At 47.5% G+C, this 25,082-nt stretch overlaps 1 protein-coding gene across 1 annotated transcript; it reads right to left on the bottom strand.

The window, feature by feature from the left end:
* Positions 1 to 235: 235 nt before the first annotated feature.
* On the bottom strand, positions 236 to 23,998 carry PPRC1 (PPARG related coactivator 1). Its single transcript, XM_081192149.1, has 14 exons — positions 23,799 to 23,998; positions 15,695 to 15,835; positions 14,998 to 15,150; positions 13,872 to 13,973; positions 10,373 to 13,079; positions 9,703 to 9,756; positions 8,160 to 8,220; positions 7,813 to 7,880; positions 5,972 to 6,836; positions 3,674 to 3,811; positions 2,813 to 2,879; positions 1,523 to 1,644; positions 1,211 to 1,362; positions 236 to 632 (listed from the first exon to the last, which is right to left on the bottom strand). The coding sequence occupies exons 1-14, from the start codon at positions 23,904 to 23,906 to the stop codon at positions 529 to 531; spliced, it is 4,842 nt and encodes a 1,613-aa protein (XP_081048275.1). The 5' UTR covers positions 23,907 to 23,998; the 3' UTR covers positions 236 to 528.
* Between the last annotated feature and the right edge of the window lie 1,084 nt (positions 23,999 to 25,082).

Genomic DNA, 25,082 nt, shown 5'->3' on the forward strand with positions numbered 1-25,082 from the left:
ACAAGCAGCTTCTGCAGCCCCACCCACAGCCACCTTACAGCCCACCTGTGGCTACCACAGGTCATTAAGACAACAGCACATCCTAACTTTGTGTGACACCCAAGGTGACCCCTTCGGACCTTGATCAGATGAGCTTGATTTCACACCTGTATGAAAATCCCTGAGGCCTTGTACCTTGCCTCCTCCAATCCTGCTGTGACAGATACAGACAGACAAAAAGTAGGAGACTGGGAAGATCTATGATTAGAGTTTATTGTCTGCATAGTGATTAAGTGGACTGAAGGTGGTTGATGTTGTTTTTCCATTCCTGTGCCCACTGTTAGAGAAAGTGTCCTTCCCCTTAAATAGTCCCTAGAAAAACAGCCAGGATAAAAATTGTTTATGGGATTTTTTTCTGTTATATTTCATTACAAAACCACGCTGGACATAGCAGCTAGGCCCAAGGGGCACCTGCCCCTGCAGCCAATCTGAGGTAAGGCTGGTGTAGGCAGATGCCTACCGGGCAACGTGAGCCCGAGAGAGCCAGCGTTACCTCTGCAGACTCCGCTGAGCCTGCTTCAATAAGGTGTCGAAGTCAAGGGAGTCAAATTTACTCCTCGCGGGAGCAGGCTCAAAGTCATCTCGGTTTGAGTCTGAAAAACACAAAGACAGTCACCGGTGAGTCAACTAGAATTAGAAACCAGAAAAGTGCACTGGAATGGAAAGGCTGACTAGGCCTCTAGCCACCTCTACACTCCCCCTAGACTGTTTGCCCCAAGAAAACTCTGGAATCAATTATTCCGAACTCTTCTCTCTCTCCCACCTTCTCTGTCACACATAGGTAATGAATATACGGGGGTGTTACTATTATGTTATCCATTTTGGGTTTGTATGTTGAAAACCACCCTGTGATCTTTGGATGAAAGGCAGTATATAAATTTAACACATAATAATAGGCAAAAATCAGTGCCAAGCTAGCTGAACCTCAACTGACAACTCCATTACCCAAGATACTTAAGACCAAGCTTCCTTTGCTGCGTTGCGAGACACCTCAATGCAGGACTGACACCACAAGAATCATGAGATCGGCAAAATAAAGGTTAAGCAGGGGGCTAACCTCCTGCACAAAGAAAGTTCCAAGAACTTGGATACTCCTGTTTGCTCAATGTCTCAGAGAAAGTTCATGGCAACTACGTTTAACCCAAACTCACAGTCACCTCCATGGACTCACCCAAGTCGGCGTAGTTCCTTTTGCAGAACTGCCGGCGTCCTCCAAAGCACAAGTCAAAGGGCTGCTCATCAGGGCGTTGCAGTGAATGCCCACCGTCTATGGCAGCAAAGGCATCTTCAGCATAGCGGTATGTCACAAAGCCATAGTTATCCCTGCCAGATAGGAAGGACAAGGAATTACGATTCTACAGCTGGGACCAGCCAGGGGGAAAGCGAAGGGCCAGAATGAAACACCCCATCCTCTTCCCCCCTCTTCCCATTAGATCCATGCAGCAAAGGAGGTTGCCCAAAGGAAGGCTTGATCCTCTCTTACCCCTGCTCCCGGAAGTGCAGGGTGCATTCCTCAATGATCCCAAACACAGAGAAACGGTGTCGTAGTTCTGAACGAGTCATCCGGCTGGGGATCTTCCCAATGAAGACAACACGACGTTCTTCCTATGCACATAATTGAGGGAGAGAAGGGGCAGAACTCAGCCACAGTTCTATCAAGCAATCATCTTCCTCCTCCCAATCCACTTGCCCCAACAAGAACACTCACCACAAACTCATTTTTAAATATAGATCCCCCTGCTTACTTGTGCGAACCACTGATGGGGAACTCATGGTCCTTCAGGATGCTAATAGAATATACTTTCCAGCATCAGTGAGCACTGCCCATCCAAGAGCAAAAATCTGGAGGGCCACAGGCTTCCAAAACTTGTTCTAACCCTTCCCATGGTGCCTCTGCGGATCACTGAGAGGAGGGCTACAGCTTCTCTGGAAAGTGCCGGAGAATTTTGGGATGGCCTCACGTTCACTTTCTATGTGGCGAATGTGTTCATGTGCTCTACACATGAACTTCCCCACTGAACAGAAGTCATGAGCCGGTTTAGCTACTACGCAAATACCCACAACTATTAACCTTTGTTCATGCAAATACAACTTCAACTTCTAATAGAAAGTGCTCCAGGACCTCACTTGGAAGTTTGCCTAAAGGGCTAAGACATTGTCAGGTTTTCCTCAAGGGAAGGGGAAAAGCCCAAGTAGGTGCATGTTCCCAAGGTAACTCAACCGTATGTGTACCATATCCAGGGAAATCCAAATTCGACAACCAGCATGCTTTTTTGCTAGCTGAGTGCATCTGTTTTTATTTTTCCTCTCTTTTTTTGCAACTCTTGTTGTGTATTTGCCTACCTCAACAAGGACAAAGACTCTGAAGAACATACCAAGCCTAAACCAGCCACCTCTATGGCTTCTGAGATTTCAGCAAGCATGGCCCACATACTGTCAAGGTCATCTCTGCAGCTCAAGAAGTAGCTACTTGCTTTTTTTTTTTTTAAAGCAATTGCTTGCTCAAAAACTGCACTTCTGCACTATATTAGCACTTTGGCAGTGAGGAAAGTTCACTGTCACTTAAACAGGCCAGCCTTTCCTTATTTGGATCAATGGAAAAAGCAGAGCTGCCTGGTTCTGGGAAAAACAGCCCAATAGCATTAGGTTGAAGAAAGCGTATCAATTCCTGAACAGGAAAGCGACACATGGTCTTACAATGGCCATGATTAAGGCAGCCCCCCATGATGTAGCTGCCCTTCCTAGAACACTGGTATGCCCCAGAAATACTCACTATTGCACGGTCTTTGTATCCGTTTTTCTGCCTTTGGTAACGCTCACGGGAGCTGCTGGAATTGTATCTGTATGGTTTTTTGTAAAAAAAGAAGTCAAAGCAAAGCAGAGTGAAAAAAGTGAAATGGTAGCAGAAAGGTAGGAGCAGCTTGATTCTTCACTTAGGGAGATACAGCCATCATCTCCTGGTTTTAGCTCTTAGAGAAGAATAAGATGTTCCAGGCTGCAAGCAGCTTCCAAGGGAGAGAGGGGGTGGGGAGAGGGGGGAGAGAGAGAGAGAAGTACAGATCCAGTTGGGGTCCACTCATGTGGCTGGTCAGTATAAAGCTAAACACCCCACTCATTGTGAAGGTGGGGGGGAAGTGCCGGACAAAAAACCCTGCAAGCTGTTGATCAGGTGACAACTAACTTGTGAAAGTTGGCACAGTGGCAAGAATACAGGGAAGACCTGGAGATCCTAGGCTGCAGTTCAGCTATGAAACTCAATGCAAAAGTCACAGCACACTTTACTGCACACGAGGCAAAAAAACACACCTCTGAGCCCCTTGGAGGAAGGGTAGAATACTAAGGTGCCAAATACGTGGGAAGGGTTCAAGGTTTCAAGAAAGGAAAATGCAAAACTACTTCACAAGGAAAACCCATATGGTGACTTAAAAAAGCACAAAAATGCATTTAAAACATTTCACATTATTTAATGTGGGGAAACAGAGAGGGAGCCCAAACTGAACATAAAATATTTGACTTTACTTTCATATTAGAATTGCTGGGGTGGTGGTGGTGGTGGAGAAAGGGGAAGAAGACAGATTATATATATTATTATATATATATTCAAGAGAACAAACACAAGTGCTGCATGTCTCACCTCTTCCTTCTGTGCAGAGAGGGGGAGCAGGAGGATGATCTTGATATGTAGGAGGAACACGAAGAAGACCGGGACCTGCCCCTCGACCGGCTCCAGGAGCTCCCACAGGAAGAGGAGCTGGAACTTCGAGAATGGTACCTGGAGTGAAGGAGGGAGCCCAGTGAGACCAGCAGCTACACACACTGTGTGTCCATGGGAGTGCCTGCAAACACACACAGGCGCTCCCAAGTGACCTTCAGCTTGTGCAACCTGCTTGCAATGGAGCTTCAGCATGCCTTCTCTCCCAAGGAACAAGGGCTTCCCAAGACAGAAAACTTTGTGGCAAAGCAGACTGTGACACCTACTTGCATTGGTAGAGGTCTATCCAAAATATATTGGTCAAATGTTCACCCTAAGACATGCCCAAGACGCTTTAACACTTGTTCTGTAAGGGACTGGAGCTTAATAGGGCATTTGCATTACATGCAGAAGATACCCAGTGAAATTCCTAGCATCTAAAGTAAAAAGAAATCAGTTAGCAGGAGATGGGGAGAGCTACCCTGGAGAGCTACTGTCAAGAATAGACAATGCTGATTTAGATGGATGAACGGGAAGCTGCCATATACCAGATAAGACTATGTTTAAGAAGTAACTTACTGCTAGCAGTAGAAGTGCAGGATATGCACAGTGCAGTTAATTAAGGGCTGCATAGCCATTTCTATCTCCCCACTACAAGATATACCAGAAGTATGGCAGATGTTCAGGCCACTCTATTCCACCACAAATCGGGACAAAGGTCAATTTCTGTGCTTGGTATGCATTGTGCAAGTTAAGGCTTCATTTCCATCAACAGGTCTTACTACAGTGGTACATCGGGTTACAGACGCTTCAGGTTATGCATTTTCAGCTTGCGCACCGCACCAATCCCGGAAATACTGGAACAGCTTACTTCCAGGTTTTGGCGCTCACACATGCGCAGAAGCACTAAATCACACTTTGCGCATGCACAGAAGCGCCAAATCACGACCCACGCGTACGCAGACGCAGCACTGCGGGTTGCAAATGCCACGGGTCACGTTTGCAACCCGAGGTAATTCACCTGATCAAAATTTCTCCAGAGAGAGGCAATTAAGGAGAGACTGCAACTTGCGCATCCGTTAGCCATGGACTGTTGCCACCTATGCCATTGTGTGGCTAACCTTCCACTCCAAGGGTCCTGAACACTGGGTTTTTGGAAATAATTGAAATCTTAGGCCTTAATCATCATCCGCATCCATGTGCATTCCTTAGTACTATCAAGTGAATAGACCAGCTGAGGGCTGGATATTGGCAGCCGCCTCAGGCAGCACAAGATGTCACTAGAAACAGAACTGATGAAAAGAGAAGCAGAGGCTTAATGGGCCCAGCTGAAAAGGTTCAGCAACCCACAACCTGCCATTCCTAGGATGGGAAGAGTCCTCATGGTGACTATATGTCACATGCAAACTGAATTAGTTTGTGGCCCCCTCCGTATAAGGCGCAGAACAAATTCACCAAGAAGGGTATCCAACTAACATGTCCCAGTAACAAAAGGATTTCCATTTATGCAAATCTGCTCCAGAAGGCTGGCAGAACCTCCAAAAATAAAATTAGGGGCATGGGGAGACAGGGAGAAACTCCTGTTGTGCAAACAGAAATCCCTGTGCTAACAGGACCGTGACTTAGCCCTGCTTTGGATTCAACCCAAAGGGACAGAAAGGGATGCTAGATGCACACTCATTAGAGCAGTTTGCAAAGCTATCCTCCAAGTAACAAGATGCAAGTTGAGAAGTTCAGTCCAAAAGCTCCTCTGGAAGAGAACCAGAATAGGCATGCAAAGATAAAGGTAAAGGACATCTGGACGATTAAGTCCAGTCAAATTTGACTATAGGGTGTTTTCCAGGTCATGTGACCAGCATGACACTTCTGGCGCAATGGAATATTGTGACGGAAGCCAGAGCGTTTACCTTCTCTATTGGTACCTATTTATCTACTTACACTATACATACATAGGCATGTATACTGTAGATAAGAGCCTAAGACTCACTAAGCTAGGAAAGGGCCCAGCTATCCACAAGGCTAGCAAAGAGTACAGTGGGCTTCCTCTTGGGCAACATAGACTCCATTGCTGCTCACGTGCATGCAAAACACCCCAAGCCACCCCACAGCACTCCACACCCATAACTTTCAGCCACAACAGCTGCTGAGGGAAAAGGCCCATAAAACTTCTGTGCCACGCAAGGGCAATTTGACACTCAGGGTGCCGAGTCTTGGCAAGAGGAAAGAGACTTCATCCCTCACCTTCGCCAGCGTTTCGCTGGGGGAGACCGAGAGCGTGACCGAGAAGAGGACGCAGAGGAAGAGGAAGAGGAGGAGCAGGAGGATGAAGAGTCACTGTTGTCACTGTCTCCATCAGAGCTGGAGCTGAAGGATCGGCTGGCGCGGGTCCGGCTGGCGCGGGTCCGCCTGCCTCTCCAGGGCCCCTCTGGGGGACTGGCTGACTTCTGCCTGCCCCGGTAGCACCGCAAGGAGCGTTTGGAAGCCAGCCGCTTCTGCCGAACCTCTTGAGGCTGCTGCAACGTGGGTCCTTCTGCGTCCCGGCAGGGGGATGCAGCCGGAGATAAAAGTACGGAGCACGGATCGTCGCTGCCCGCGGACCTAGGTGCGCTAGTCCGGTGGTCCAGGGGCTCCTTTTGTGAGCTGGTGGGGCTGCTGTCCAACAGCGGTGACTCTGATGTGTCAGGGCTGGAGCTGGCTGCAACGGGAATAGAGGCTCTGAGCTGCTCCCACCCAACATCTCTGGGACTCTGGCAGGCAGCCACCGTGCCAAGGGAGCCAGCAGGGTCCAGTCTGGCAGCAGCAGGGAGCTGGCTTGCAGCAGGGGGCTGATCCGGCACTTCTTTTGCCATGGCTTTGATGGGCTTTATTGTTATGTCAGAGTTTTGCTTGACGTTCCACCGGGCACCTCCCTTTGGCTGAGCGGCACTAAGCTGACAGTAGTCATGCTCACCGGAGCCGACGTGAACGGGGGCTGCAGCTTTCCGGTGAGGCTTGCTCAGGGATTTCGTGAGCCTGATGCCTTTGGTGAAGCCAGCCTTACCCAACAGGGAGACGGCCACCAGAGGTTTCCAGAGCTGGTGGGGCGGAGTGGCTGGAGGCGTCAGTCCTGCAGAGAGACAGAGAGCCCTCAGGAGATGGAAGAGAAACCCATGTGCACAGCACCCCTCCCACCCTCAAAACATGTGGTCCAGGCAACTGGCCTTGTTGCCCCTCCTATGGGGGGGTGTCAAAGTTTTCACCCCCAGCAATAGCCCAAACCAGCTCAATTTTACAACTTCCTTCCAGAAAAAATTAAGAAGACTCCATCTTCTTGAAAAGGCTATGCGGTGGGTAACCTTTTTTTGGGAGGGGGGGTGGCATTCCCTTCCGGGCAACCTTCCAAGGGCCGTATCCCAGTGTTGGGCAGTGCCAGTGATATAAGTGGGAGGAGCAACTTATGCAACTTTTACCACTGCACAGTGGGCTACTTTCTATTTACACACCCTTTTCTGCCCCCCATCTGGACAAGCAAGATACATTTTCAAAGTTTGAGGACACATTACAGCCAGAGAAAAATAGTTTGCAGTGTGAAAGACAAGTCAGTAAGGACAGTTGCCTGGGTTGCAGAGTTCCAAGGGCCACACAGAGAGGCCTGAAGGGCCACACTCTGCTTCCCTCCCCCATGCTCTAGTCTTTGAGTGAATTGCCACCCCCACCCAGCAGTTTACCTTTAATGTAAATTTCATGCCTTTGCATTTTGACGGCAATTTATAATTACTTGATTCTTTTTCTGCTTTTTAGCTTATGTCTTTTCATGTTTATGAAAAGGGTGTGTCACAGTTGCCCCATCTACCTTCCCAAAAGAGCACCCTTCCTCAGCATGAACAACCTAAGCTAGGCCCCTCAGCAAGAGCTCAACAGAGAATCTCAGGAATGCATTTTTTTGGGTGCTGAAGAGTTGAGGCAAATTAGCTCTGCCCTCAGCACTCACTTCACCTCTACCCCACACCACTCCTGGAGAAAGAGCGTGTTGAATTTCCTGGCATTTCAGTCTCAGGGATCATCTCTCAGTACAGAAAGAGCTTAACTCTAAGAGCCTTCACCTGCAACATTGGTGAGCTCTGGCGCCTGAAGCCGGTCCACCATTTTCTTTTCCTGCTGTGCCTCAGAGCTGAAGGGGAGAGAGAGAGAGAAAGGCCTCTATTACACACAAAGTGTCCCACACAATCAGGAATCACCTAGTCAGCACATGGAGCACTGAAACACCGCATGCTGGGTACTCCTTAGCAAGTTATCATGCAACTTAGTCCAGGATGTGCGTGCTCTGAAAAGCAGGTCTCTTGCCACCAGTGTTTCGTGCCTGCCTCCAGAAATGCAGTGCTATTTGTCAACCAAGCGGAAATAATTGTGGGTGGGAAGATACCTGGTTAGGACCAAGTTCTGTACTCACCCATTGTTCCCCAAAGTCACATTGTCCTTAGATTTTGCCATACTAGGAGCTTCCTTTTTGGCTAAAAAATAAAATAAAGCAAAGCATTATTCACAAGCATTTTTTTCTGAGCACAAAACTTGCCTATCTTTTCTGGAGACCTAGGTTGTTTTCAATGAAAAACACATTCACCCAAGCCAGTGGGCGTATTTGTTTTATTTTTACATTTATATTCCATCTTCCCCTCTCATCAGCTCTAAATAGCATACATGGTTCTCTCATCCCCATTTTATCCTCACAATAACCCTGTGAGGTAGGCCAGGCTGGGAGGCAGAAGCTGGCCCAAGGTCACCAGATGAGCCAAGTGGGGAATTGAACTCTGGTCTCAGATAGCTCTCTTCGTTTCCACAAGAAGTGTGGTGCTTTGTGGAAAGAAAGTGCAAGGAAGCCTGGGACTGGCTGTCACCTTCATGTGATACACAAGGCAGTCAGGCATGTTTGTGTCAGCTTGCATTTCTTAGTAGAGAAAATATTGATCTGATATGAAGAGATCTTTCCTATTCTGATTAATTCAAGAGGGTTCTGGAAGCTTCTCTGCGTGAAAGAAATAAGAAGGTTCATGATGTTTGGGTCATTCCTTCAGAGAAGGCAGAGTACAGCTGGCTTAAACTGGTTCTGTTATCTCTTTTGTCAAAGTCATGCTGACTATAATAGGCGGCCAGAAGGAGCCTCGGTTTCACTTTCACTTTCTATCTCTTTTTTTCTTCTGGTGTGGTGTTCTGTTCACCATTCTGGAGCCCCGTTCGCATCCTGAGTAGAATGCAACCCACAACTGCACATGTGCGATTCGACGCTTCTGCGTGCAACGGCATTTTGAGCGTCTGCGCATGCACAAGTGGCAAAACCCGGAAGTAATGTGTTCCGTTACTTCCGGGTCACCGCGGAGCGTAACCTGAAAATGCTCAACATGAAGCATATTTAACCCAAGGTACGACTGTACAGTCGTACCTTGGCTGTCGAATGGAATTTGTTCCAGAAGTCTGTTTGACTTCTAAAATGTTTGACAACCAAGGCGCGGCTTCCAATTGGCTGCAGGAGTTTCCTGTACGCAATCGGAAGCCGTGGAAGCCACACTGGACTTTTGGCTTCCAAAGAACATTCACAAACTGGAACACTCGCTTCTGGTTTTGCAGAGTTCAGGAGCCAAGGTACGGCTGTATAGTGTTAAGTTTTAGACTTATTAAAGTCGTTGTAAGTTGAAGTCTGCTGCAACAGGATTTCTTATGGACAATGCGAATCCTGAGTGTATTGAATTTATGACCATTATGCTCATTTGCCTTAAGTAGCAGTAAAGCTCAGCTGGATGAAATACAATTGCCTCTGGGAATCCTGCAACGTGCTTAAGTTTTTACTCTGCTAAGTATAGGTTGGAATCTGCTCTGGATCAATATGGAGTAGAATTTCAACGACAGTTTTGGGACAGGCGAAGAAGTTGGAGGAGTGAACAAGCCTGCCGGCACACTGGTCAACGTGCTGAGCTGCTTGTCCAAATTTCGCAACTCACCTTCTGTCTTTTCAAATTGCTCTAGCAGGCTGGACAAATCAGAGGCTTCAATTCCTGAGGGGAAAATGATAATATTAACGCATTGTGTACACTCGTTTGGGCTTCGTAACTTCTCAGAAGAAGCTTCACTGGGCGGCCGGAGAAGCCAGCCTCCCCACTATTACCGCCTAGCCCTCTTTGCCAGCATCTACAAAACAGTGTCTTAAGAGCATGAGAGGGAAACAGACATAATATGTAACTACTTAAGCATAAAACATGGAATGCAGTTGTTTGGAGCAAAAAAAAAAGGGGGGGGGGTAAGCAGGTTGCGAACACGTGATGAGCTAGAAAGAGGACTGTCCCCAGGCTTTAAAGCAGGGCTTCCCAAAGGGATTTTGACCTCCTGAAGTGAAGGGGTCAAGAAATACCATGGGGCAGAAATAGGAAAGGAAAATAAGTTTGCAAGGTATAGTGCATAATTAGGAATTATGAGCCTCCAATGGATATGGGCTTCCTTTTCCTTTTCTTAGAAGGGGATCCCACCATACAGGTTTATGACCCACCAAGGGGACACCCTGATCTGCACCCCAAGTTCTGTGTCCAGCAAAGGACTGCCTGCCATGCCATTCTTAGGCCACAGATGCCACTTAACCCTCTCCTCCCCCCAAACCTCAGCAGCACAGCCACTCACCAATTTCATTGATAAAGGCTTGAACAATGTCCTCTTTACAGCTGCGCTGTGCAATGTTGATGAGTGGTTGGTACTTCCAAATATGGGCTGTTTTCTTGGAGAGCTGAGCAGTTTCATGCACCTTCTGGGGCACCAATGATGCTGGAGAAGCGGTTGCTGTTGGGGCAGCTTCCTCAGCACCCACCTCCATTGCAGTTGGCGCTGTGAACTTTTCTGGCACTGAGGCAGCAGGAAAGGAAGAACATTCTTCATGCGACCAGGAAGCAGGAGGTGCCTCTTTGGCACTTGAAGCTGCAGTCAGTATACTCAAGGTCTTCTCCATACGGTCAGAGAGCACAGGGGTCTTCCCTGAAGGTTGTAGCAGATCAGGAAAGGACAGCTCTTCTGAGGGCTTTGAGGCCTCCCTGACTTGCTGGGAAAGAGGTGCAGAATGGGGTTCCCCCAAAGACTGAGGGCTGGAGCCCTTCCTGGCACAATGAGACAGTGCCGCTTCCCCTGAAGGCTCAATGACTGATGGAGAAGGCAGCTTCCCCAGAGCTACTTGCCTCCTTGGGTCAGACACTCTTCTGGGGTCAGCTTTGATGGCAGAAGGGACATGTGCTGGCGGGAGCTGTGTAGGCAGGCTTGGTTTCTCACTGGCTGCCAGGCTTTGCATTCTGGGCTCTGGCATCAAGGCTGCATTCTGGGGACCAAGTGCCCCTTCGGAACAAGATGGTGCAGGCAAACTGCCAGCCAGATGTCCCTGATCCCCGTAAGGGATGGGCAACATTGGATGGGGTACTGGCATGCCCGGCCAGTACGGTGGCTGTGGCACCCACTCGACAGAGCTGTAAGGGGGGCCTGGGGCTAAAGGTGGCAAAGTAATGGGCGGGGGAGGCCAGGTCGGAGGGGGCACAGGAGGAACCATGTGGAAGACAGAAGGGCGGGCCTCAGCAGCAGGAAGTGGAGGTGGCAGGCTTTGGTAGGGGGCTGGCACAGGGGCAAAGGGAGGCCAGGGAGGCACAGGTGGTAGGAAAGCCCCTGAGGATGGGGGCAGGAAAGGCGGAGGCAACGTTGGAGGCACCTGAACCCCAACAGGGGGAAAGGCACAGGCTGTGCTGGGCAGTGGGGACGCAGCAGGGAGAGATGTGATAGGTGGTGGTGGTGGAGGAGGAGGTGGAGGAGGAGGAACAGGGCTCATACAGCCATGCTGCAATGGAGGAGCCACTCTTGGTGCAGAATTTGGAGCTGGCATAGATAGAGGCGGGGCACTTGCACTGCCAGCTGGGACAGGAGCAGCGGAGGAGCCAGCGGGCTTCTCAGGGTCCTTTGCCAGTCCAGACGAAGCAACTTTGGAAGGCAATGGTGGGACCAAGCAAGGAAGCTCAGCCAGTTCTGTGGGGAGTTCAGGGAGGCTGGGCCACTTGCTGGCGCTCTGGTTCTCTGTGCCGCTCCTACAGCTCCCATCGCGAGGCTGGCGCTGCTGACGGCGCTGCCTGTATTCACTCAGGCTGAGAGGCCTGGGCTTTGCTTCCTTTGGGGGGCAGCCAGCATCCTCATTACTGGGAGGCTGCCTTTCAAAGTCTGCAGTACTGCTGGGGAGCTGCTGGGGAGGTTCTGGGCCAGCCACCTCATTCGCCAGCAGGACGGGCTCACTCAGCACATCCCCCTCTTTGTGCTCAGCAAACCGCAGTTCCTTGTTGTATGGCACAAGTGGGGTTTGGGGCTCCAGTTCCTCCATCTCAATGTCTGATCTTTCCACTGTATGGGCTGACTGGTCTGAGAGCAACCTGCCCTGCTCTTCCCCTCCAGCTTTCTCCATCTCCTCCTCTGGCACAGGGTGGCTTGGCTTAGTCTCAGCCTGCTCTTCAGTACAGAGAGGAATCGGCCCACAGCTTGTGGCCTCTTTGCGCCCCATTGTTTCCTTCTTCGATTTTCTCTTGCTGCACATCTTGTCCTTTGCCAAGGCACTGCGCTTTGGTTTTTTGTGTGCAGCTGAGCTAGGTTCAAATATAAGTTCTTGTTCATCCATTGAGTCCTGGGCTTTTGCCCCTGGATGAGCATCTTCTACCCCTTGGAGGGCAACCCTGCCGACATCTTCAGCCCGCTTGTCCAGGTCAGGCTCTCTGTCCAGGCAGGCAGCCTTGGTGCTGTCATCAGGTGGTAATTTTTCCAGGGCAGGGTCCAGGAGTGCTGCCCCTTCATCCACATGGCTAGCTGTACAGTTGCTCTCAGTTCCGTCCTGGATCTCTGTCTCCATTCTCTGCAGGACCACAGGGATCTCCATGCTCTCTCCACTCTCAGGCACCACCTCCAAAACAAGTGGGCCGGCAAGGAGCTCCTCGGCAAGGGGCCGGTTGTTAGGACTCAGGCACACTGTGAAAGTGGGTATGCAGTAAGGGTGCATGGACCTCACCAGCTCACTGAGGGAGATGCTCTCCGGGGCAATGACACAGGGACCATCACTTGCAGGTGGGTTCGGTTCCGCCTCCTTCATCGCTGATGCTACAAGGGTCTCCTTCACACCTGCCCCCAAACCCTGCCTGCTGCTTGTTGCGGCCGCTTCCTCCTCCTCCTCTTCCTCCCCATCACTGCGCTGCAGCACAGGCAGCTCTCGGTCCCTGTGCCTAAACAGCACACGCTTGCTACTGGGCTTCTTTGAAGCAGCCGAGTCGTTGTGACAACTTGGAGGCAGTCCCAAAGGGAGGCTGGCAGTGCTGGCTTCAATCTGGAGGGGAAGAGAGATTATGTAGTAAAGCTCCTTGCAGGTATGATGATCTTGGGCGGGGGGGGGGCGTGATTTCCAACTCCTTTGCTATCTCACCAAAGGATGCTTACTAAACACTGACTTTAGAGAGATCCACTGCCAGAATTACAGTGGTACCTCGGGTACAAACACTTCAGGTTACAAACGCTTCAGTTTACAGACTCTGTTAAGAACTTTACTTCAGGATGAGAAGAGAAATTGCGCAGCAGCAGTGGGAGGCCCCATTAGCTAAAGTGGTACCTCAGGTTAAGAACAGTTTCAGGTTAAGAATGGACCTCCGGAATGAATTAAGATCTTAACCAGAGGTACCACTGTATATTAGTCTCTTAGGGTTGCCAGATCATCACCCAAGGGATGCTTTTACTTATTTAAAGCATTTTTAAATGCATTTGCGCCTTTCATAGCTATGTGAAAGGCAGCAGCTAAGCAAGTGGCGTTTCTTCCATTTCTGAAGTACTCTGGTGGCAGAGGTTGCCCTTACTCGACTCCTGCTGATTTGGAACTCAGCTCCCCCTCTATGTAGCCCCCAATCCAGGAGAGGCCGTGCCAAATAGGACTTCATAAATAATCTTGATACAAGGCAGATAGGTGCAGGGAAATATTAGTTTAATATTTTATTTCATTTTTTTTTATACACCGCTTGATTTTAAGAAGAAAACCTCAAAGCCATTTGCAAGATAATGTAACGGTAAACCAGAGATAAAAACTGGGTTGCCCACTGCACAACCCACCGATTTGGTTGGAACATCTCACCTTCTCTGTCACAATGGAGCAAAGTCTAGGCTCCTTTAAGTCCTCTATGGTGTGGAAGTCTTGCTCAGGGGGTGTCACGGATAAGCTGAGAAACCTCTGAAACTGACAGAAGGAGAGTCGTTTGGAAAGCAGAAGTAAATTCAACTAAATCTGAAAATGCCATGTGAAGTGCTCCCATTTTACCAGCGGAAGCTGAGCTTTGCAAGATAGCAGCCAATCCATGCTTGCCTGGGGTGCATAGATTGAGGAATGTACTTCAAACCACATTTAGCATCTTTGCATGTTTCCACCCAATGGCAAGAGAGCCCTTTTAACACTACCTAGCCACCTCTTAATGCCACAACATGTACACCAGAGGGCGCTCTGGCCTTGCAGAGTTCACAGTGTGCTAGATCCATTACATTTGGATGCCAACTGTAAAGAGGGATACTTGCCAGGATTTTCTGAATGCGTGTACTGGTGCACATGCCTGCCAGGAAGAGGCAGCTAGCCTGGAGAAAATGATGTCACTATTGTCAATGTATAAGCAAAAAAAAAAAAAAAAAAAAAAGACGTGACTGTCCTAAGAAACTTCATCATCAAATGCAGATTGAGATGAGATCACAGGTGAGGAAAAGGGCCTCCAGAACTTCCATAAGGTTGATAAGCATCATCCTGGAACTGTGACAAAACCCACAAGAAAACCAAATGCTAGCAGCCAAGAACAGGATGCTGTTGTGTGTATATAATGATGACAGCAATAAGCTGGGAAATCTTGGAGCTGAGTACCAAGCAAAGTATTAAGCAGCTTGGATGCTCAGCCTATGGGAGACGTTTCAAGCTGAAGGAAGAGGAGGATGGGGTCATTCACATCCAAGTCTCCTCTTGGTGGAGAAAAAATATATACTTGGGAACTTAGCTGAGATTAGATGAGACAAACTCTGCCAGGGTCCAATCAGCCTATGGTATTACAAGGACAGGATGAAAGTTACATTAGCTTCTGTCAAACTGACATTTCATAATTAACCTTACCCGGGACGGGCTGCAATTTCAAAGGTGCTACACACTGTTGTGGTAACCCCACAATTTTAACTGGCCACACAAGAGAAGGCAAGCAAAATCTTCTGTCCCATAAACCATGTCATACCGAAGAATTATCACGCTCTCTGGGTGATGTCAACAATTCAGAGTCAGGAATGGTATCAAAAGGAGAGAGAGACTCGTCATCGGTGCTATCCAGAATATCTGTGATTGCAGTCAACAGGGAAAGCTCGTTCTCTACATCCATGCGGCCTTTTGTCTGTTAGGAGGGGGAAAACAAACCAAATTTGGAATAGACACTCAGTTCATATATGAAACTCAGGGATGGCCAATTTAGCTTTACCCAGGGAGAGTCCAAGGAAGGAAAGGAGCAACTCTCAAGCTCATTGCCAACACAGGCTTAACTCACTGAAAGTTACAAGGAAAACAAATTAAGTAAACAAGCTGTGGAGGTCAAGGAATGGAATGATAACAGAGGGTTGCTGTTAATGGCAAACAACTCAGATCTGCAAGATGAAGGAGCATTACCAAGATAACTTCACAACCAAATAAACACAGAATAGTTAGAACAATTGAAAATAAAATCCTTGCAGCTGGTTAACATTCCTCATACCATCCAAATAACAACTTCTGAAGCAGGTGTGAGGAATTTAGATATTAGGCCAGCCAACACATAGCCACTAAGAGTTTAAGGTCTATAAATCTCCCAAAGGATGTCTGAACTTTTGAGCTTCAACGCAGGCCCACACCAGTAGGTTGCTGTGTGCTGGCCGGCTTTCATCTCTCCATAGAGCAGACCATACCTCAGTCAGACTGCTGAAATCCTCAATGATGGAGATGACGGAAGAGTCTAAGTAGTCCTGCATCGTTTCCAGGAACTCTCCTGCTTCAAGGATGGTTTCTGCATCCAGTGATGTCAAATGCAAATCCTCTGCCAATAAGTACTGGGGTGAAGGAGAAAAAGGAAGAGCAACAGATGAGGGCATAGAAAGCTGCTTGGGGGACAATGTAAGTCAATTAAACATTACCTACTAGGGGCAGGTTAGAGCCTTCCTAAAAGTTGACTCTGTCTGATATTAATGCCCTCCCCTCTATTTTCGAACACTAGTCTAAACAATCAGGTAATCTTCAGCATGAAGGGTAGGATATATATCAATTTAATGAAAAAAGGTACACACAAAATGGATTTATTGCATGTGTGGCACAAGCACCAGTTCTGCAGTTCTAAGCTGTCAAGTGGGCACATATGGAATGAAACACTCCTTCCAGTAGCCTTGTTCCAAACTGCTGGAGGCATTATATACTAACAGAAACTTACTATACGTACATATAGTACAATAACATTGTTTTCTCAAGTGCTACAGAGCAGCTACTTGCAAGAAAAGCTTTAATGCCAATAAGGCTTACATTTTTGGTGTTGAGCTTCTTAAGAGGGAAGCAACACTATACTTCTAAGGCAGAGAAGACCAACCATTCTGAAGTTTAGGAAAAACCTCCAAGGTGTGAAAAAACTCCCCCCCCCCCCCGAGATCATATAGAGGAAACACATACTGGAAGAATTTTGCATCTCAAGGAGATGGGTTAATTGGTTTGTACAATTATTCTTCCTTGCTTCTCAGCACATCCTTCAGGACTTTCAAGGGCTTTCTGGTTTGCTTTATTGTTTTGACTTGCTGCTTGTGTTTCAGGGATAAGTGTTGGCAGAATGTGGGAGGATCAGCTTGTGAGCAAGTTCACAAGGTTGGGTGCCTGCCAGGAGACAGCTGCAGAATTTATTAATTAGGCCAGTGGAGAGGGGTCAGCATATCTTACCTTGCAGGTGATGTGACATTCCTCACACCATCCAAATAATGACTTCTGAAGCAGATGTGAGGAATTTAGATATTGGGCCAGCCAACACAAACCCTTAAACTAAGGGCTTAAGGTACATTTATATAGCTCTCAGGTGGGATCTGAAATTTGACCTTCAATGTAGATCCAGACCAGTAGGGTACTGTGCTGGCCAGCTTCATCTCCCCATTTTCATTCTCATCAACTAAATAGGAAAGACTCTTATCTTGTTTCTGTTATGTTGCTCTGCTTGAATACTGGTTTCAATGACTTTTATTTTGTATTGAGTCTACTATTTAATAAATCACCAAGTTTTTCTCCCCTGGTGTTATTTCCACTGACTCCCAAAGAACTCTTGCATTTGGCAAAACAGATCACTAGAGTCAGAAGTGCAGCCCTTTTCATCCAATAAATGTTGGATTCCTGCCCCTAAGTAAAGTCAAGCTGTTTTGCTAATACCTTATCCTCCAATTAGGGTACCAATGTTGCCTTACTACTCAAAGCTGTGAGTGCTAGCATGCACTAGGTCAGGAGTTGTCAATGTGGGGCTCTCCAACTCCCATCAACCCCAGCCAGCATGGCCAATGGAATTTGTCTGGAAAGCACAACCTTGCTATCCCTGCACTAGTTTCTATCCCCCGTTGCCTATTTCCACAGTCTCTGTTGATTAGCCCACAGCATGTAACTTTACTGAGTCAGTGCATGTTTGCCCCCCACCAACACACACACACACACACACACACACACACACAAAATCAAAGAGAAATGCCAAGCCACAAAATAAGGTGCAATTTGTTGCTAATGCAAGAAAGGTTCATATCATCCAACTGTGCTAAACGTGTTTTTGAGGAATGGATCTTCAAACATTCTAAGCAAAGCAATGGAATTATCATATCAGCACTGGAATATTCAAGAGACATTTGCACAATAGGATCACCATGCTGATCTCTTGATCACTTCTCAAGGGCTAGTGGGTAGTGAGAAAAGACAGGAGCAGTCGCCGTAAATGGCTTGCCTTAAACAAGGACAACTATTTCAAGGTAAAGGCTAAGCTGGAAGAAAGCAGTGGTCTTCATCTATTTCTACATGGCAATTTCTACAGGAGTAACATTAACTATGAGGCCGCATTCCAAAATCAGTATTGTCAGAGTCAGCAGCAAATAAACATGCATGATCTCTGGGAGGAGCCACCCATTCTGACCTGGGAGATATTTTCTGGCTGCTGAATCAACACATTTAAGATGGGAAACTTGCCAACTGGAAAAGTCTGCCTTCACTACTGGTTCTGACAAATGGATATGGTGGGAATTCCATTTTCCAATGCCTGCTCCCTAGCCTTTAGGAAGACATAACTGCAAGAGAACGTGATGAGCAAAGTTATGGGAAACTGTGACAATGAATAGATTACCTGTGGACCTCCGTATGCTATTGGACTCCCAGCCATTGTGGTCCAACAATATCTATAGGGCTATAGGTTTGAACCCATACTGGACCCTGTTTAGCTTTGCAGACATGCTAGCAGTTTTACTGCTGCACCACTAAATCCCACTTCAGATCACAGAAAAAATGCAGTTGGTCTCATTCACCCTAAGAACAACAACAAAAAATTCCATTAATGCTCCTTTATTTCTGAGGAATGTTCTCCGGATAGCATATTCCACTGCAGTCTAATATCAGCCAAGGAGCATTATAAAGTCAAATATGCTGTAACACACTGTACTACAAAAAAACCCTCTAGCACATGCATTCAGTGAATACTATTGCAGTCTGACATATGTTTTGCAGTAACTTGTGATCCTTCTTAGCCCCATATATCAAACTGCAATGGGAACAGCAACATTTTTATACTCTTCCAATGAACATTCTACAGGCACCACTCAACAAATCAAGGCATGGCCACCCTGCAATTAACCACTTGTTCAGAGTTGCAATCCTGTCCACGTAAGCAGTTTCCTACTACTTGGCCGCACTGCACACACATGGATGTCCAGCAGGCAAGTTGGTAAATGTTATGCAATTATCTGTAAACACTAGGTCAATGGAAGGTAGCAGAGCTGGCAGGATAGGTAAAACTATGAAGCTGAAGACTAGCTTCTCGGGGCAAAGACTATTTTTGTTATGTAACTGTAAGGTGCCCAACGGTTGACCAAAGTGAATCTGAAGGGCAGCCTTTTGTTTTCTGTGTGTGTACATACATGGTTAACAACCAAGTCACCATGAGCAGCAGTCTGTGCTCTCCTGCCAAGGTAACAAATGCTAACATGGAAGTCTGACAGCTGAGGGACACTGTTCCTGGCAACTGAGAGATCACTAGATGAGATAATGTTTTAGAATGCTTTTAAGAACTGTTTTGTTGTGGATGTGTTTGCAGCCTTTGACTCCTTTAGGAAGGGCAGGATACTACTACTACTACTACTAGTAGTAGTAGTACTATCATCAACATCACCATCATTAACAATATTCCATCAAGAATTTTTTTCACAAATATAATATATGCCTAATGCACTGTACTTTCACATTACAGCTAAACCTTACTCCAGATGAGTTTCTGGAACAGAAATGTCCAATTCATCATCCTTCATAGAATCTATGATACAGGTCCCAGGAGCCACATGGCTCCTACCTTTTCTATCCCTGGTTTCTAACACTGGTCTCCCACGCAGTTGGGGTGGGAAAGAAATAGGGAGTCACATGAACAGTTGCTCTTCCCAGATACCAAGCACAGAGATGCTAAATCACTTCAGCACGCCTGTTATCATTTTCCCTGTGCTCTGCCCTTGCATCAACTCAGTGGCAATGCCCCCTGCCCCCAGCAGCATCCAGGGGAGATCATTCTGTCTGGCCAGCTAAAATGCTGGTGCTGATGGAACATTCACCATAGTATGAAGTTGAATCCCACCCTGAGTTAATGCTTGCTAATCACCACCAAAGTTCGGCACCTCTCAGTTTGGCTCTCGTTTGTCATAAATCCTGGTTTCCAGTCTGCCGGGAATCCGTAACAGACTCTCTTACCTGTGGCAAGCTCGGGAAAGGATGCTGCATCTTTACCAACAAGCACCTTCTGATCCATTTCAGCACTTTGATCCTACTGCTGACAGTACTTTAACTCCACCAAGGCAGGCTCATAAACACCTCTTCCTAGGGCACTCCTTTTTTATTTTGGTGAAGCAGGGCTAGTCTCAGGGATGCAAACACCCAGAGAGCAGCCAGCTCAGCTTCAGGGAGGGAGGAAATGTGCAGAGCTGGTTAGAAAGCAGCTATGGAGCAAGTTCTAACTCAAAGCATGTTTAACCACTTCCCTCCCTAGACATCCAGCTGAAATTATTGGGCTTTGCACAGCAGACTCTCACTACAAGGACTTGGCAATACTCCATGAATACCTGGGAGCATTCTTTGGCCTGATGTCCCAGTCACCAAATTTTTCCATGACAGCTTCCCACCTAGTCAGCCAAAATTCTTTTCAGATGCAGAATCCAGAGCAGGGCTGCTAAACTGTTCCACATTTTCTACATGGAGGAGTCTGCATAGCTAGCTTCTCAGATTCTGAAAATTCCCATGGAGTCGTCTGCATTGCTAGCTTCTCAGATTCTGAAAATTCCTAATCAGTTTAAGCTTGAAAATAACCCAAACAAGCTCAAGGTAAGATGGTTTCACATGTGGGGGAGAGCATCCTGGCCTTGGATCTCCATTGTGGTCATTAACATCAACTGCTCATCTTTTGGTTGGGAAAGTGGATTTGCCTACCATCTTTCTCTGAAGGTCCAAATGTGGTGTTTTTAAGGCACTCCATAAAACGAAAACTGTTGCCACAACATGCAAAAGGAAAAAAGTGAATTTCTCAATAGGACCCATAGCTCATGATGTCAACTGGATAGGACAACATCTTTTCTTGGATTAAATGTTTATGGGTGGTATCCAGCTTTCCTGTTCCACTAGCACAAGAGACTGTGGACCAGAACCCCCCCCCCCACGTGCCTCCCCATGCAGTCACCAGCACACCCTCAAAGTCAGCTGTGGAAGGCTAGGAGGGGGGACCTTACAAAGATGATTTTGGGGACAAGCAGGGCAAGGAGAAGGGGGGCTTTTTTTGCTGTGCAAGCAGAGTTCTATTTGCAGAGCACTGGGTACAACCCAGGCAGTTAGCTCAGTTGGTAAGGCCAGGTTGTGGGTTCGATCCCTGTACGGACCAGCTGCATTTTCCCCTGTTGAAGGGGTTGGAATAGTTGACCCTTGTGGTCCCTTCCAACTCTACAATTATATGATTAACCCTTCATGTTCACTTTCCCTGCTGTGGATTTCACAACTAACCTCTTCCCACCCCCCACGTGTCTGTAAATGGCACCAATGACTACAGAACAGTTTCCCACCATCAGTAGATTACTGTGGCAAAGCAGGTACCCTTTCACTAGGCCTGAGTCAATATGCTGCATGAAGAGCTAATCACCTAAACGAGCATAAATGCATCAACAGGTAAATTCCTGACACTGCCACTGACTGCAGGTTTGACCTTGCTGCTCCCTCAAACTGCTGTAGGCTATGTTTGGTTAGCCATCAGGTCCCTGATTACAACGCCATGTCACCTAAAGCTGGATTTTCTCTCCCAACCCCTTTATAACTGTGGACCAGGGATGATGGGAGTTGCAGCCCAACATCCAATTCCCTAGAGAGCTACATGCTCCTCCTTCCTGCTATAAGCTCACAAGATCTTTGTCTATGCTTCCCAGTGTCTTACACTGAACCTTGTTTCCAGATTTGCCTTCTCCAATAGGCAAACATACTCCAGTTATATAGTAAGCCCACAACTTACACCAGGGTTACATTCCTGGGGTTGCACCTAAAGCCAAAAGTGCACATACAGTAGTCAAAACACAATGGATTCAATGGCAGGTGGGATTGCCAAAGTCATTTTTCCCAGGCCCCTTTCTGCTCCCTTTCATCATCATCATAAACATCATCATTTTGCCATGCACATAAAGCTGAATGCATACAAGTTATGGGCTTACTGTATCTTAATAAATGCCCCTATAAATATACCATACTTCAATTGTAATTTAACAAAAGTATAGATTATTAAGGAATTAACATTAAGAATACAGTGAAGGGAAATAGAAAACAAAACAAGAATCCTTAAAGAGGATTTAAGAGATGACAGGTTGAGAATTAACACATCTACCACTGTAATAAAGTCACATATGTTATGAAGCCTAAAGTCTGGTACTTTTATCTGCTTTGCAGTGTGTTCTCCATGGTATTAGGAATATAGGAAGCTGCCTTACACAGTCAGACCATTCCATTGGCCCATCTAACTCAGTACTGTCTAACTGACCAGAAGTAGCTTTCTACAATTTGTGATAGGGTATGATTGTACTCAGAAAGAATTTATGGGCTTAGTGAGCTTATTACACTGCGAAATTCAATTAAGATATGAATGTGGAATAGTGACAAATGAAAACCTAAGATAAAATCTTGCAAGAGAAGCCAAACATAGTGGTTCAGCTTCTGCAGATGAAAGCTAAGGAAGGCAGGTTCACCTACTACTTAACACCCCTTCCACTTCCAACTGCAACAGGCTGGTAATTTAGCAATATAAATTATGTTAAATGCATTTTCCTTTACTTCTCACTGCACAGACACACAAAACAACTAATTTATTTTTGCATGGTCAGGACACAGTCTGCAATCACATGCTTAGTACATTCATCACATGGTATGGACGTGGTAGGAAGGAACTCAATTGGAGAAGAAGTCCAGCTGGAGTCCCAGCAGACTCTTCCAGTGAACAAAATGCCAAAGCAGGCCACATGCACATTACTGCTATTTATCATTCCTAACATGGGCATACACTCTCAACTCCCATAAATGGCTTCTCTCTGAAACTGCTTGCTGGAAGCAAAAGCCATGCTCCAAGTGATCATAATTTTTCAAAAAAATATATAAGCCAACACCAAGGGTTTTCAGGAATGCTGGTAGAATCAGATTCAGAGAACAAGAGATGCTAGATTGTTTGGAGCAGACAGAGGCATGCATGCTTGTAGAGTGCCTTCTCTCAGAAGAATTGAAACTGCTGAAAGACTGCATCATCAAATGGGGCTGAACAGGATCAGCAAGTGGGTGGGGATGAACACACCCAGAAATGAAAAGCTTTGGGTGGGGGGTGTATAAGAGGAAGAGGGTGGAGTTAAGGCAGGCAAAAGCATCAGGGCCCATTTTTACATGAGGGAACGCTTCCCAGTCTGCAGCCAACCCAGCGCATGAGACAGGGCTCACCCATCTCCAGAACAAGCAAAAAGTGCTCTAGCCCACATTGGCATGGGTGGAGGAGACAAAACGAGCCCCGCCCCGTTATGAAAGATAATGTGGATATACCACAGAAGAGGGAGTTAAAAAACAATCACGGGAAAGGGGCTCATTCTGAGCCAGATTTGATCAGAGCGATTCCTAAAAGATTCATAAGTGGGGAGGTCCTATTTCCTTTGCTTAAACCCAGGACCCCAGCCAAGTCATAAATACCCCAGTTCTCCACGGAAATAAGTCCAAAACCGCCCCAATGGTGGTCTAGGGGACACACACACCCCCGACAAACTCTAAAGCTAGGACTAGCATGTCTTAGAAACCTCCAGTTTAACGTATCCGTTATGTCGAGGCCCTCGATAACTTTTTTTGTCGGGGTGGAGGCCACCTCCAGATCTCTGAACTGCGGTGGCCCTGACCCAGCTCCCCAAATCCCACCTTATGTCACCGTGTCACTCCTCTGGCCGCCACCGCGCGCCCGGGGCCCACGCGAAGAGCCTCTCCGGGACTCCACCATTCGCAACTTCGCAAAAGCTGGAGCCAGATGTTCCGCGAAGCATTTCCCCCTCCTGCCCCCGAAGCTCCCTTCCTGCCCGGTTCCAGCGCTGCCTTCGCCCTCCTCGCCTCCCAACCCCAGGGCCATGCTAACCCCGGTTTCCCGGTCGTGCTGGCCGGTGCCACCTCCCTATGCCGGCCACGCCGCCTCCACGTGTCCACCCAGCGCCAGCCAAATGGGCTAGCCCAACTCTCTCCCGCCCGCTACCAGCCGCCAGACCCGGCCATTACCTGCGTGGAAGAAAGGCCATTGCCCGCCACGGACTCCGGGCCCCCTCGCAGCGGGAGGGTTCCCCCAGCCCCGGCATGTCCCGCGCCGCCGCCCCACAGCGCCGCCATCTTGGCACCTCCTCGCAAGCAGTTTCAGCAGCCCGGCCGGCACGCTAAAACTCTGTTTCCCAGAAGGCAGCGCGGCGGGGAAGTGAGCTTTTCTTCTGGCGCGATGTATGCTGAGAGCTCCGTTCCCTAAAGCATCATGGGCGTTGTAGTTTCTTCTGCTGGAGGCGGGCTCAAACAATAATCAATCACTTCAGGCTTGCAGTAATAGCGCGGACATTCAGTGGTAAAAGCATTGCTTTATCTTTGCATTGGTCTGAGGTAATGCTACAGTTTTTAGCCTATTTGTTATGCAATTAAGAAACTGTACAGAGGAGAAATCGTTTGGCACTGGACTTCAGTGTAGGGTATAACTAAGAGGTCTTCTTCAGCCTTCGCCTGTCTGAATCTGATGCTTGGTGATGGGATCTCATCAAGCTGCGTGGTTGATTTTTTCCAGCAGCTTGATCGGAGGTTCGTTGTTATGCAAGATGCAGACCCTCAAAAGTTGCTCTCTTGTTATACTACTACGTCGTTAACATGCTGGGGGAAACGATGCGGAAAGGCTACGGAGATCAGTATTGAAGCAATTATTCTGTTTAGCCTTCTCTTTTTTGTAACAGGTCCAGATCCCAAGAACTAAGGTTGCAAGAATACTGTCAACTAGCGTGCCCATTGAACACAGCGAGATTTCATAGGTCCGACTACGCACGCATAGGTTCGCGCAGCTTAGCACACCATGTGCGCGGTAGGCAGCCTGGTGACTGATTTGCAGATTCGGTGACGCAGTCTGTAGTTTTGTTCTAGCCTTGGACCCCGAAAGACGTCTCAGTACAAAGCAGTATTAAATCATTTCCGACAATTTCCTCTTTATTGAATGCGGCATTTCCTTGCTTACAGCTGCCATGAATTCTATATTCTTTTTATGCAGCGCGAGAGAAAGCAGACTCTTAACAAAGATCAGCTCTGGACTTAAGGCCGTTAGGCAATCTTATTACATGATTACAATACAATAATACAATTATGCGAAGGAGGAAGACATTTTACAGTTGGGCACGGGCTGCTGCCTCAGCTCCATCTTAATAGTAGGCGGCCCGCCCTTCGACTCCGGGAGTGGGTGACGTCACTCAGCCCCGCCTCTTTGTGGCCTCATTTTCCCGCGGTTAGAGCCCGGAAGTTTCCTCCCACAAGCTTTGCTTG

Source organism: Podarcis bocagei, assembly GCF_964188305.1.
Source record: "Podarcis bocagei genome assembly, chromosome: 4".
NCBI classification, from domain to species: domain Eukaryota; kingdom Metazoa; phylum Chordata; class Lepidosauria; order Squamata; family Lacertidae; genus Podarcis; species Podarcis bocagei.